This window comes from Aptenodytes patagonicus, chromosome 4 (genome assembly GCF_965638725.1).
Source record: "Aptenodytes patagonicus chromosome 4, bAptPat1.pri.cur, whole genome shotgun sequence".
Classification (NCBI taxonomy): domain Eukaryota; kingdom Metazoa; phylum Chordata; class Aves; order Sphenisciformes; family Spheniscidae; genus Aptenodytes; species Aptenodytes patagonicus.
The window spans coordinates 59967429-59981141 of record NC_134952.1 but is presented as its reverse complement, the minus strand read 5'-3'; the positions used below and the strand labels follow the sequence as shown (position 1 = coordinate 59981141).

Below are 13713 nucleotides of genomic sequence, written 5' to 3'. Positions count from 1 at the left end.
GCTGCACTGTTCTATAAAATTTAAATAATAAATTTACCTATACCTTAAAAGAAAAAAAAAAAAAGTGTTGCAGTTAGTGGACCCTCCTTAAGTTGGTTTTAAATTAGTTGAGGTAATTCTCCTATTTCTTAAATACTGGGTATATTGTGTCTTCTATCAGTGACTTTAAGCTCTTCCAAGAGTAAACGTGTTTCTTCAATAACAATACTAGACATTTCAACTTTAGGCTTCATCCAAGGTATCATATGGAAATACATCACATTATATATGTTAATTGTTTTAAGAAATTGTGAGAAACCAGGTTCATTCTTCTGCATGAAAATTGATAATGGAATACACAGTTAAGTGTGCAGAAATGGCTTTCTGCATTAGGATCTACCCAGCATTTCTGCAGTCTGGAGTATGTTGTAAAACACAGAGGAGTTGTAGTGTGGAAGAGGTGGTGTTCCTTTGTATGGGTGAGCATTCCCATTCAAAATTAATGACATAAAGCAGAATTCAACCTTACAGGAGTTTGTTTCCAGTATCATAGTCTCTACCCATCAATGTAACTTGCTTCCCTGAAGAATGCTATCCAGGAACTGGGGCATAGGGCAATGTTGTGAGTGTGAACTCCTTCACTGGGTGATTTATATTAGCCAGAGAAAGAAAACATAAAGTCTCTGTCTACCCTACATATATCGAGAGCCATGATTCTGTATTTATTACAGTAACTGACACAAAGTTTCCATTCGCTTGGGGTCTTTTCACCAGGCTTCTGGGGTTTCTTCTTTTTTTTCTTTCTTCTTATGCACTGTCTGGCCTTTATACAACCCAAAGTTTGTGTACTGGCCTAATCAGCAGGGCTATTTATTCAACATGTTGCATACAGGTATTGTATATATGCTGTTCTTTTTGATGGAATATTCTCTGGTTTTGTTGTTGTTAATTATGGCAATTTACTAATCTCAGACATTACTAATCAGTTTAGTTCACTTAGCACTACCTCTTTGGGACAATTGGGATAATCCAATTCCATCTTATCTTTTGCAGGGTGAACCAGGATCCCCAGGAACTCCAGGAGTTGATGGGGAGCAGGTACGTTATGCATAAATCATGTAGTGCAGATCATGTGAGCAACCATAGGTTATTTCAGGAGATTATTTCTGTGATCCCAAATTGTAGCTTAGATTTCATAATCTAAATAATAATAATGTTAGTAATTAATAAAGATCATTATTGTGTTGCTGCATACTCTGCGGTCTAATAATGGCTGCATTTCTACATATCAATAACAAAGGTCAATCCATAGAATGACTTATTCTGCTTATTAGGATGAAAGCTAGAATTCTGTTGGTGTCTGGTTTTTTACACATGACTTGCTGAATAAGTACATATTTTAGGGTCCTAAAGGCTCAAAAGGAGATACAGGTGATCCTGGAATGCCTGGAGAAAAGGGAGGAATTGGACTGCCTGGCCTGCCAGTGAGTATGAAAAATAATTTAATTTTAGCTAAAATACTTCTATTTTTTCCTCTCTTCCACTATCAGGAATTTCCAACAGGGCTGATACATTGCAAATGGGACAGAAAGCACTGCAGAGGAAAATTCTGAGATTGTTCTGCAGCTAATCTAGGAGGAGGTGTAAGATTGTCAGGACTTTTCATTCCACTTACGGACAAACACACTATTGCTTTGGGAAGAGAGAGATTAGTTGGCATGCTGATCAGATTTGTACCTCTCTTGTAATGTCTAGCACAACTTGGGCAAGTGTAGCTTGTAGGAGAAAGGAGCTATGTTTTGAACGCTTGTCAGGAATTTCATATGACTTAGATTGAGGAGGGACAGAAAATGCATCAATATTTATGGGATGCATTCTTTCTATTCCTATATGCATATATATGTACAAATGAAATTTCTCAGTCAAAAAAGAAACAATTCCAAAAATGTATCCATAGTACAATATATCATGAATGGAGTGTCAACTTAAGGACTTGTCATAAATATCACGCCACAATTGATAGCTGACAATATAAAAGCATACCTTTACATTTGTTAACAGTTATTAATAAAGTAACACCAAAATGTAAAAAAGAAATTCCATTATTTGTATGCTGTATTATTCTTTTTTAAAAATTATAATCATTTGCAAATAAATATTATCATTTCTAGATTGATTGCTAGTAAGATTAAAGCTGTTTATAAATGCTGTTTTGTAATGATTTTGTAGGGAGCCAATGGTATGAAAGGCGAAAAAGGAGATGTTGGTTTGCCTGGTGCCCAAGGTCCTTCAGTAAGTCTCAGTGTGGTGTTGCAGTGAACATAGCAGTCCAGCAATGGTTCTCCAGCTTTTGACTCCGAACAGTATTTCATATTCATGACTGATCTTTCCTGACATCCTTAATGGTTCCTACACTTGAACTTTCAAAATATTTTTCTTCTTTGAATAATTATTTGCCCTTTTGAGAATGAAGGGACTTCTGGTCATAGAGCTAAATGCTGTTTAAGAAATTCTAAAGATATAGTTGTTTTCTGTTCTATTCTCTCACTATGAACAACAGTCCTGCTCACTTCAGTGAAAGCCTTCTGGCTCTGTAATGAATCAAAAGATAAATGCTTTGCAAGATAAAATAGAGAGATAAAACTGATGGGGGGAAAAAAACCCAAAACAAATCTCTCTTAACACCTTGTATTCTGGGGATCTCGGAAAGTCCAGTGAGAACGAGGCTAGACTGAGATCAGCAATGTCAGGAATAGTGACGTGTGACCCAGGATAGAGACTAGTTTTATGAGACCAGACATTCTCCTGATTTTTCGAAGCATTGTAAAGGCATTAAAAAAAAAAACCAAAACAGCAACCACCCCCCTCAAAAAAAACCAACCCAAACCAAACAAAAAAACCTCCCCACACAATACCTTTATGGTATGGATGATTAACATTATCAGAGCACAGTAAGTTAGGAAACCTCAGAGCAGAAGTTAACTACTACCTTGTCAGTGGTGACATGCCCATGGTATTTGGAGCCATAGCTCTGAGGAGTCAAAGAGGATACCCTCTGCCATCACAGGACACACTAGGCACCCTGTATCTCCAAGTCTCTTTCTCTGAAATGAAAATTAATTTGCTATAAATTAATTCACTAACTCCTCCATTTTACACTGCTTGTTTTCACTTGAAACAAGGCTTTCAGTTTTCATGAGGTTTCACACACGGTGGAATCTCTGTCTTACATTTCAAAGCTCATTTTGTTGCCACTATTGCCATCACCAACAGGTAGTGTAGCAGAGGGGTTGCGCATAAGTCTGCAGTCCTGGTTTAGCATCCCTGCTGCCACCTTGCAGGTTACAATAACAGCCCTTTGGGATTAAACCCAGGAAGAGAGGTGATATTAAACTGTAAATATCATAATGAAATTCTTTTCCATAGATTTGTTGGGAACACAGAAAACCAGCACAGAATATGCAGGCACTAAATGCTGAGCAACCTGATTACCTATTTTAATGACTTTAGGGAATTCTTGGTACAAGTGGGCTAAATGAAATAAAAGGAGAGACAAAGGGCAAATTTGAAAATATGCCAAATCCTAGCTTGAATTTAGTATCTTTTCCATTCATCAGTATTGGGGAGGAATAAAATCACACATCAACTTCTTCTATTTCTGTAGATTATATAGTACAGAGACAACTAAGGAGCACATACCATAAAATATTAAAAGTTCAAGCATCCCTGCTCCATACTGTTTGTTTGAAAGAGATGGTTTTTTCCCCCATAGTGTCTTAAAGTGTATCTTAGACCCTAGGAGTAGGAATCAGGAGACAGGGCAAATTTACACTTCAGGTACCTTGTCTTTCAAATCAAAATAATTCCCACTCCTGAAACCCTTTCTAGATATGCTGTCGATGTGCAGTGTTGCATTGCTATGTTTGTAAGTGCTTGCCAACAGAAGGCTCGGTCTGGTTTCTGGTATTTGTGAGGGAGTTCTTTACTCTGCATGATTTAATGCCATTGTTTTTATCTGTAGATGATAGGACCACCTGGACCACCAGGCCCACATGGTCCTCCAGGCCCTATGGTAAGCTTGGGAGGAAGAGCGGGGCTAGAAAGGGCTTAAGCCCTCTTGTCATTTTAATGCCTGCTTAATAGAAGTGCTATAAGAGTGTGTGACCATTAGAGAGGGACCCAATTTAGGACCTTTTCTGTGTGTCTTAAAATTCATAGGAAGTAGAGAAACAAATTGCAGCTGCCTATGTTAGTGTTAACACGCTAGTGGTCTGGTTCATTCTCTGAATCAGGTGTTTACAGTTGCTTTATTGGCAGCTGCATTTCATTTGTGAGGACAAAAATACAGGTGCAACTTGCACCCCTATAAAGCAACAAACTCTTAAAAATTTGTGGCATATTTTCATAATGAAAAATGGTATCTATTTCCAGGGACCTCATGGACTGCCTGGCCCAAAGGTAAATTAATGGCTGTCTTGAATAGTCATGTTCTTGATGTCTGCAAAGTGTCATGCTTTGTTCTTTAATGCATGCAGCTATGTTTTGTCTTATGTCTCAGTTAATATATGTTTCTGATATTCTTAAACCTTAAAGCAGATTTTAATATTAACAGATAGCTTAAAAGGTTTTTAAATTTTCTGTGATTGTTTCTGAGTAGTATTTCTCCTGACCATTGGCTGAATCCATTTTTTGCATTAATATTTGTGATGTGGCACTAAATTATTTAGTTTCCTGTTTATGGGCAAGTTACTCACCATTGCACTTGCAATTGGAATCACTTTTGAACATAGAAGCGTGTTATATGCTCAGGAAAAGGAGTCAAATAAACTCTTCTACATTTATGCTTTCTTGCATCTCCTACTTCTTCCAGTATGAATGGCCTTTCACCTTCTTAGGTGCCATGTACTTTGCTGACCCGTTCCTTCACACATTATGCAAGTTCCCCATCATAAGCTCATGTGTGTACTTTCATGTTTTCCAACCTGGAATTCCTGATCAGGCAGGTCTTTAATACTATTTGAACATTTTCCACAGCATAGTACATGAAGATACACTGTAGGGACCCTCTAAGCCCATGACAACAGCTCAGGAGGGGGGAAGCGGGTTTTGGCAGAGTTGGAATATTTTAATTTGTGCTTTATTCAGTAATCACCAGTAAACTAAAGTTCAGTGTGACACTATAGCATAGCATTCATTAGGGCCAGTGGTGTTGTCAGGCATGATCACTTTAATCACTATGGCTCCCTAATCACATGCACCTTTCTCAAAAAATAAGAGGAGGAAGGGTTTTTTAGTTTAGTTTTGGGGTTTTGGTTTGGTTTTTTAAGGTGTGAGACAGAAAATCACAGGTTTGAATCGTTATGAGGCTGTCTGTATTACCTTGGCGCAAGAAGCCTGAGTCATAAATCATTTTTTGAAGTCAAGTATGTTCCATCTTAGCACCAACCCTGCCTTACCTCAGGCTTTTGGCCTGAGACTGAGGCTTTTGTGAGATTTCTCAGGCCTGTTTCCAAAACTTCAGCATTTTCAGTGCTACCGCTCTGAAAGTCACATCGAGTCAAATAGAAGAAAAATGAAGAAATGGCTACTTAGGCAGGGTGCAAAGCAGGCAGATGATGTCTGGAGTTACTTAAAGCAGCAGACTAGATTCTATTCAGATTTTTTTTTTTTTTAAATATGAATATGATATAAGGTAACATAATACATCAAAGGGAAACCTAGGAACAAGGCCATGGAGAGCAGCCTGGATGAAATACCCATGTATTTCTGTTTCCCAAAAGAGGCAGGCGTGGTCAGTACTCTTTTTGACTGGGCAGCCCTCAAGCTGAGGTAGTTTTTCATGGTGTGAGAATGATTTATTGGCAACTCCAAGCCCACCATTATCCTCTTAGTGATGTTTAATCTAATAGCCTATGCATAATTTAACAATCACAACAAGACAAGTGCCATTTCTTATGTTGTTTAAACTTCTCTGTATGAACACAGAAACCATGGACCTGCCAAATAGCTTGGCATTGTATAACCTATACTGCTTCTTTTAATTTGTCACTGTTTAATTATGTATGCTTAAAGGTTTAAAATATCTTTGTGTAAGATTTTGCTGCAAATTCCAGTTTGCCGTAAGAAAAAATATTGCTTCCTTACAAAATGTACTTTTCAGGAGTTCCTACTGTAGAAACTTTCAGTTTTGAGGCTTATTTTTCTGAAAGTTTTGTTTCAGTTTGAATTATCTGCATAGGGTGGTTTATGGGATTTGAGGAAATTCCAAAACCCCCTGAAACTCACACTTAATTCAAACCATCTAACTATAGTGATAATTATTAGGAAAAGATTCAAAAGAATCTGTTACTCATAAGCTTCCTGTAGGTTTTTTCACACAGATTTTAAATCTCCAGCAGACACCTCCCAAGTGCTTTTGCCCAGTACTATATCAGTATGTAAATTGCCAGTAAGCTGAGAAGGCTGAATTTGCGTCCTTGTTTCAAACTGGAATTTGCAGCCATTTCTGAGACTGGCTTCTTCTATCCTAGCTTAAACACCCGTTATAGCACCAAAAATTTGGCATTTATACTTTTACGTTTAGGGTGAACCAGGGTTAAATGGTCTTAAAGGATTGAAGGGTGAACCAGGTCAAAAGGGTGACAGAGGGCCCCTTGGTCTTCCAGTAAGTAAAAAAACCCCAACTATTCAATCTCAGTGCAAATCACAAACTTCTCTTTCTACTCCTGATGAACAACTCTGGTTTACTCAACAGCATACATAGAATATAACATGTTAGAGCAGAGCATCAGTCTTGTTTTGTTTTACCCCAAATCTGTGCTATCGTCCAAAGTAATGTCCTGTAACACCCAGTGCTGTCAGGTTTTTTTTGTTATGTGTCAGTTGAAAGTGTTCAGTGTCACAAGGATGCCATCACCCCCATTACATTAGTCATACTGTTATTTAAGTGTTGTATGGTGTTTGCGTTAAAAAAGGAATCTTCCCTTTTCTCCCATCTCTTCAGTTATTCTTCCTCTGTTTGCACTTTGGCAGTTAAAATAGAGAGGTCTAACTGAGGAAAGTTAAAAACTGGTTTAGGGAATTTTGGTTTTTTTCTCATTCATTAGGGATGGTGGATTGTTACTTTTGCCTTGTTCTTTAGAAAATTTCCATTGAGTGGCATAAATTTTGTCTTAGAAAGAAATGAAGGACCCTAAAAATACATTCGCATGTGGGAACGTTATGGTTCTTAAAATTCAGGTTGACAAAAGAGAAAATACTTCATGTGCTCGTTTTGTGTGTTTGAAAGCACTCTGAAAAGTTAATTTTTTTTTTTCCTCACAGAATGAGTTCATTTTTCCTTTTTTTTTTTTTAATGTGAGGATTATTCCATGTGATTACATTGTTAATAGTAAAATGGAGGAAAAAGACTTAGTTGACCCAAAGGAACCCAAACCCCTCTGATTAATATTTTCAAGAATTACGTGCAGGGCTTCTGGACAAGGTCAACTTCACTGAGAATTTTAATTTATTTGGAAAAAGAAGATCATTTTCAAGTTGACAGTTACAGCTATGTAGAGAGGGAGCTTTGGAGGTCTGAGCCAACCCCCTGAAAATGGCTAAAAGGAAGTTTTGTTTCTGCTAAAAATCTTTGTTCTAACCCAGAGCAAAATATGCCATTAGTTTTTCAAGTTTATATAGATCTTGTCTTGCTCCTGCTTACTACTTTTTCTAGATGTCATTTTAAGGAGCAAAGTCCAAGTGTTTGACTTTCTAAAAATGGCTCATTTTCACCGTTAATGAGGTATTTTGGGGGTGGGGTGGGGTGTTGTTGTTCTCTCCCCCACCCTCCCCCCGATTATTCCCCATGTCCCAAATAGTTTTGGTCCCCCTAGCCCCGGCATTACTGCCAGCAGTGCTGGGATAGTCGAGCAGATCTTTCGCTGCTGCTCTGTTACTCGCATAAAATCCACCAGAGGTCATCCCGTCCCCAAGGATGCTGAAGCAAATAGGCCGAAGTGCCGGGTGCTGCCCACTTCCAGCCCTTGGCTGTGCTCTGAACTGGGAGTATATTGGGAAAACAGGAAATGTGATTGTCTCCCGGGCTCTTGGAAATGAATGAGGCCATTGTAGTCAGGATCCAGATTTTGTTGGCTGCATAATGCAGTATTCTTGCACTTAAATACTTCCTATCACGGTTAACATATATTTTTCTTTCTTTGTGTAGTATAGTATTCAGTATTGTCGTTATTTACAAATTAGAAAGCATGCAAGTAAATTACAAAGTAAATATTTGTGTGTTAAAGCTCCAAAACACCCTAATATCTGGTGTTTGTAGCACTCCTATAGCTTGACATTATTCTGGTCTAATATACTGTGACGTGAAGGCAGGGGTGGGTCAGTGATGTTACACTAATGTGAGAACAGAATCAGGCTCTTGATGTTTTATGTGAATTTTTAACTAACATGCTGTAGTAATGTGATACCCATTCCAGAACCCTGTCACAACTTGTATTGTACAGTTGAATTATGTTTATTCATCAGCACCACTTACTAATCTCACGTTCTTGTCATTCGTGTTGTACCCATCATCCATGCTTTCACCTAACCACACAGGGAGCATCTGGCTTAGACGGAAAGCCAGGACCCCGGGTGAGTCCCTCGTCTTTCTGTGTCTCTCTTCGTTACCGAGTCCGTGTGCTATCCAGCAGCTCCGCCGGCCGCGCTCACACACTGCACAGAGGAAGGAAGGCCAAACGCCGCAGGCGTTTTCCATGCTGTATAAGAGGGGGCTTCGAGCAGACTCTTAGGGCAATGTGTGTGGGAAGGAGAATGTAATTCTCTGTAGAAGGAGATCTGAACCTTAAAAAGGCAGTTTAGTTTTGATTTTTGGTTGGACAACTGCCTTGGTTGGGATGCTTATTTTCCTGAGTAAGGTTAGGGATTTAGTTTACACAGGAAAACATACTTGTTCATACTTGTTCAATGCTAATATGGAATCAGTGAAATGGATGCATGGAGTTCTGCCGCAGGCAGACCTTAAACGTAAATGTTAGATCATTTGCTTTTTATAATGATAAAGCAACGGATAAAGTGAAAGAGGAGTGGAGTTATGTACTTGAAGGCTTCTGTAAGATTCCCATTGATCACTGCAACAGGTAAGTCCACCTTACAGGTGGACATTTCAATTTAAAAAATAATCAATCTTTAAAAAAAAAAACCCAACAGCTTTGTTTGACCCTTCCATTTTTCCTGGCAAAATTTCTTTCAATAAATTTTAAATCATTGTAAATCTGATGACTTCTACGAATAAAGTAAAATCCAACTAGAAGAAAGATGGGTTACCTGAAAACAGGAGAGCTTACAGGTGGAGTTTTGAAAGCCAAATGGATTTGTTTGGCCAGGTCCCATCACAATTAAGTCTGAATTTTCAACTGCTGAAGACTGATTCCATGTTAGTTCTTGGCTAGAAGACAGATATTAAAACCAAAGACTTGTAAGAACAAGACCTCCCTCTTACCCTCTTTGTTTCCTTTTGTAGGGTATAGATGGCCCAGTTGGTCCCCATGGCCCTGCAGGTCCTAAAGGAGACAGAGTAAGTATTTGTTCCGTGTGCTTCTCTTTACAAAGCGACTGCCGCAATGGCAAAATGTCATATATCTACTCATAGTGTGCCTACATCTTACTAAGCATAACAGTATCTCATCTGTTTAAGGATCAGCCCAGAACTGTCTATGTATTCTAGTTACACACACACTTACCTGTTTAAGGGTTGATTTTGTAACTCATTAACTTCAGAGGAGCTGGTATTTTGTAATGACTAATCAGTAAGAAACTTACAGGGCTTTCAAATTCACGGTGCTACACAGAACATAATTTTGGTTGGTTTCATTATTTTGTGTAAATGGATTGAGAGAACAAACTGGGACAAAAGAAGATAGTGTGATCTGATTATATATGTATGCAATGGCAAAAAAAAGAGTATTTCTCACCTCTTTGCACTTCAATGTTTTATCTTGAAAAAATTCTCTAACCTCTATAAAATTTAAACTTTTCTTCCTTTTTTTTAAGCTTAGAAGATAGGACCCCTCCTATTTAATTTGAAATATTCACAGTAAATTTTCTCCAATGGAAATAAGATAGGGACCTTAATCTTTAACTGTGAGCCTGTTATCGTTAACAATACAACCATCAACTTGTACGACAAAACAGAAGATGATACTTTATACTAACTAAAGCCTCCAAGGAGCTGCCAGCCCAGAATTTTGTCTCTCTGAATTTCTCACTTTAACAAAACAGCTGCGCTAAAACAACTTCAGACTTGCTGTATTAAGGATGCAGCCATATGGCACAGGTCCAGTTAGCTTTAACAGCAGTACATCTGAGAAAGGTATGCATGACTCGATGATTCATTTTTACAGAGCTGTGTGTTGAGAAATAAATACAAGACATGCAGCATAGTCCAAAACAGGAACAGTAGACTGTAGTTACTACTCAGGCTAGTTAACTGTCTGAAGGACTTGGGTATTTTTCTTTTTTTCCTAGGGGATTACAGATTCAAGTCTTTTTTTTTTCAACTAGGACATAACTTTTTTTTCTATCAACTCTATGAAAAGATATTTGAACATCATCTTCTGAACTTCAGGAAATAATTTAGATGAGATATACATGTAGAAGCATATATAAATACTGAACATTTTATTCTTGTATTATGAGCTTTTATCTTGAAGGATATGCGTATGTACTACCAGTTGAAATTTCTTTCAAAAACAATGTACTATAATATAAACTATTCTTCTAATGTATGGAAGATAACTGTAATTGTTTTTTCTTATGAAAGTATCCAAGGTCATAATAAGTCCTACAGCTGGATCTAGAATCAGCCCTACCATGGCTGTTGACAAGTAGTAGTTACAAAGGGGATAGGAACTGCTGCAATGTAAATCGGTTCAATAATTGCATGAGCACAGAGGGACAGATTTGCAAAAATATAGAAACTAAGGTGTGCAAGAAACTCCTGCACACCCACCATTTTCTGTGTGGCTAAATGAATGGAAGGATGTTCACAAGAAAGATGGAAGGTTTTTTTCCCAAGCAATCAACTAGCAAGATTATTGCTGTAATTGTTCATTTAATTACTCAATACTGTTTGGGAGGAGGAGTTGTTTGTAGCATACTTATCTAACAGGTGCCTGGTGTTGATATATGTCTCACTATCTAAATAACAGATCATGTGTTCTTAATGCAGTTTTACAACTTGCATTTGCAACTGTTGAACTTGTTTATGTGAAGGCATTTTTGCCTGCAGATTTCAGACTTTGCCTTTTAATTAAAAATGGTGCATAGTGCCACTGCTCACTATCAATGGACAGGATCATATTTTGTTCATACTGATAAGAAAAACCTTGGGCCAATATTAACCTAGAAGGGCACTAGGGATTCCTATAGTGAAACACAACCACGTTCTTAAATCCACATTATTTAAAATTTGGAAAGACAATTTAAGAGAATATATGTAAAATGCTGGTCACTATTTATTTATGTCTCCTTAAAAGTTAAGGCAAGCAAGTATAATCGAACTGAAGCCTAGTGATTTCTTCTATAGAAATCATGGATTCATTGTTGCATGGGCTGCATTTGAGGCAATGCTGAATTACTCTTCTTAGGTAGAACGGACTGTTGTGCAAATTAGGGTTGGTTGGTTAGTTTCCAATTTAGCTATTTAATTAAAATAGAAAACATCAGACAGTCTTTATACAAAACTTATTTAGATGGTGAGAAAGTAGACTAGGAAAATAGTGCATGTCAGTAGAAAATAGGAAAACATGAATTTTAGAACAAATGCACTATTAACTCACTGTGTGAGCTTAACCATGTAATTTTCTCTCTAAACATTAAACTGTTCATTCATTATTAAAAGCTAACACAGGATTTAACACTTCCTGAAGTATGATACTGGTGAACATTCCAATATTGTGGTTTTGTGCATGTTTTTTGGTAGAAACAGAAGTGGAAATTAATAGTGTGAATTCGTATCGTTTATTAGGCTGGTGTCTTACAGTCCCTAATAAATTCTTCCACTATTGAAAATACCATTTTGCTGGGTGCTTAGAGACCTTTTATTGAGACCTTCTTCATTAAATGGAGGAGTTGATCATAATAGGCCTCTGAATCTGGCTGCGTACCTATTAATCTCACTTATATATTGTCTTGAGAGAAAATAGAGAACATTGGTAAACAGATAAACATCTTAAACTACTACTAGTGAAAGGGGACATGTAAACCTGAAGGGTAATGACAGGCATAATGTGTATCCAACTTCTTGTCCCTCTAAAAGAAGCTGAAAGACAAAATTAATTAAATGCTTATTTCCTTAAACTCTTGCCTTGATGGCAAAGACCTGGCTTTGAGCTTGGTTTTGGCTCTCAGATGTGTAGCCTGTGCAACACTGTCATCACTACACACGTTCTGTACTGGGAGGGAAAGTGCATACTCTTTAATTTGGTTAAAATGTTTGTCACCGTGATAGTGTTATGAAATCTGCATATCAATCTTAATGGAGACACCAATTGTGCAGCTTTATTCATGCAAATGGTAGTTCATATTCACCCATGATTCAGGAGACTGAAGTGAAATAGGAGGCAAAAACAATAGGAGGCCCTGGTGAGGCCGCACCTCGAATACTGTGTTCAGTTTTGGGCCCCTCACTACAAGAAGGACGTTGAGGTGCTGGAGCGTGTCCAGAGAAGGGCAACGAGGCTGGTGAGGGGTCTGGAGCACAAGTCTTATGAGGAGCGGCTGAGGGAACTGGGACTGTTCAGCCTGGAGAAAAGGAGGCTGAGGGGAGACCTCATCGCTCTCTACAACTACCTGAGAGGAGGTTGTAGCGAGGTGGGTGTTGGTCTTTTCTCCGAAGTAACAAGCGATAGGACGAGAGGAAATGGCCTCAAGTTGCGGCAGGGGAGGTTTAGATTGGATGTAAGGAAAAATTTCTTTACTGAAAGAGTGGTGAAACATTGGAACAGGCTGCCCAGGGAAGTGGTGGAGTCCCCATCCCTGGAGGTATTTAAAAGACGTGTAGATGAGGCGCTTAGGGACATGGTTTAGTGGGCCTGGTGGTGTTGGGTTGACGGTTGGACTCGATGATCTTAGAGGTCTTTTCCAACCTCAATGATTCTATGATTCTATGATTCTAAAAGTATTAACCCTCTTTATCAGTAGGTTGCAATGTATCGTATTTCAAAGGCTGTTTAAGGTCCCCTAAGGAATCCAAGGAAAGGGAAATTCTGCCATGCGTGCAAAAGCCTCCAGCCCCTGAAGCCTTGCGGAGATAACTGAGCTGTTTATTACTGATCTGTCCCAGAGCAGTCTTGGAGCCAAGCGAACGCTGCTTCCTCCCTGCTGAAGATGGGAAGGAGCTCTCTTACGCTGCAGAAATCGGGCTGCACCGTTGCGCCGCAGCTAAGCTGGGTTGATCAGCCACCGCTCCTTAGCTGACGCACTTTGGCAACAGATGTGGCCATTCTTTGGTGGTTGCTCTTTGCTCACTTCTTCGTTCTTTTCTGCAATATAAAATATTAGTCTTAAGTGTCTCCCAAGGTGTCTTAGGCTGGAATGTTTTCTTGGAGAGGAACACGCATGAAGTTAGCTAAGCGTGCATCTGCTGCTGGGGGGTGACTGCAAAGACTTAGAGGCTTTGGCATCTTTAGTGCCTCTTTGACATCTCGGTGATCCCAACAGCAGGGCTGATCAAGT

General features: G+C 38.6%; 1 protein-coding gene across 1 annotated transcript in view; it reads left to right on the top strand.

Moving 5' to 3' along the window:
* COL25A1 (collagen type XXV alpha 1 chain) overlaps nt 1-13713 on the top strand; it is a 337364-nt gene that overhangs the window by 303095 nt on the left and 20556 nt on the right. The window contains exons 26-31 of the mRNA XM_076336882.1: nt 1033-1077; nt 1383-1463; nt 2209-2271; nt 4001-4051; nt 4411-4437; nt 9500-9553. Coding sequence (XP_076192997.1) covers nt 1033-1077; nt 1383-1463; nt 2209-2271; nt 4001-4051; nt 4411-4437; nt 9500-9553 — 321 coding nt within the window. The remainder of the gene's footprint in view (nt 1-1032; nt 1078-1382; nt 1464-2208; nt 2272-4000; nt 4052-4410; nt 4438-9499; nt 9554-13713) is intronic.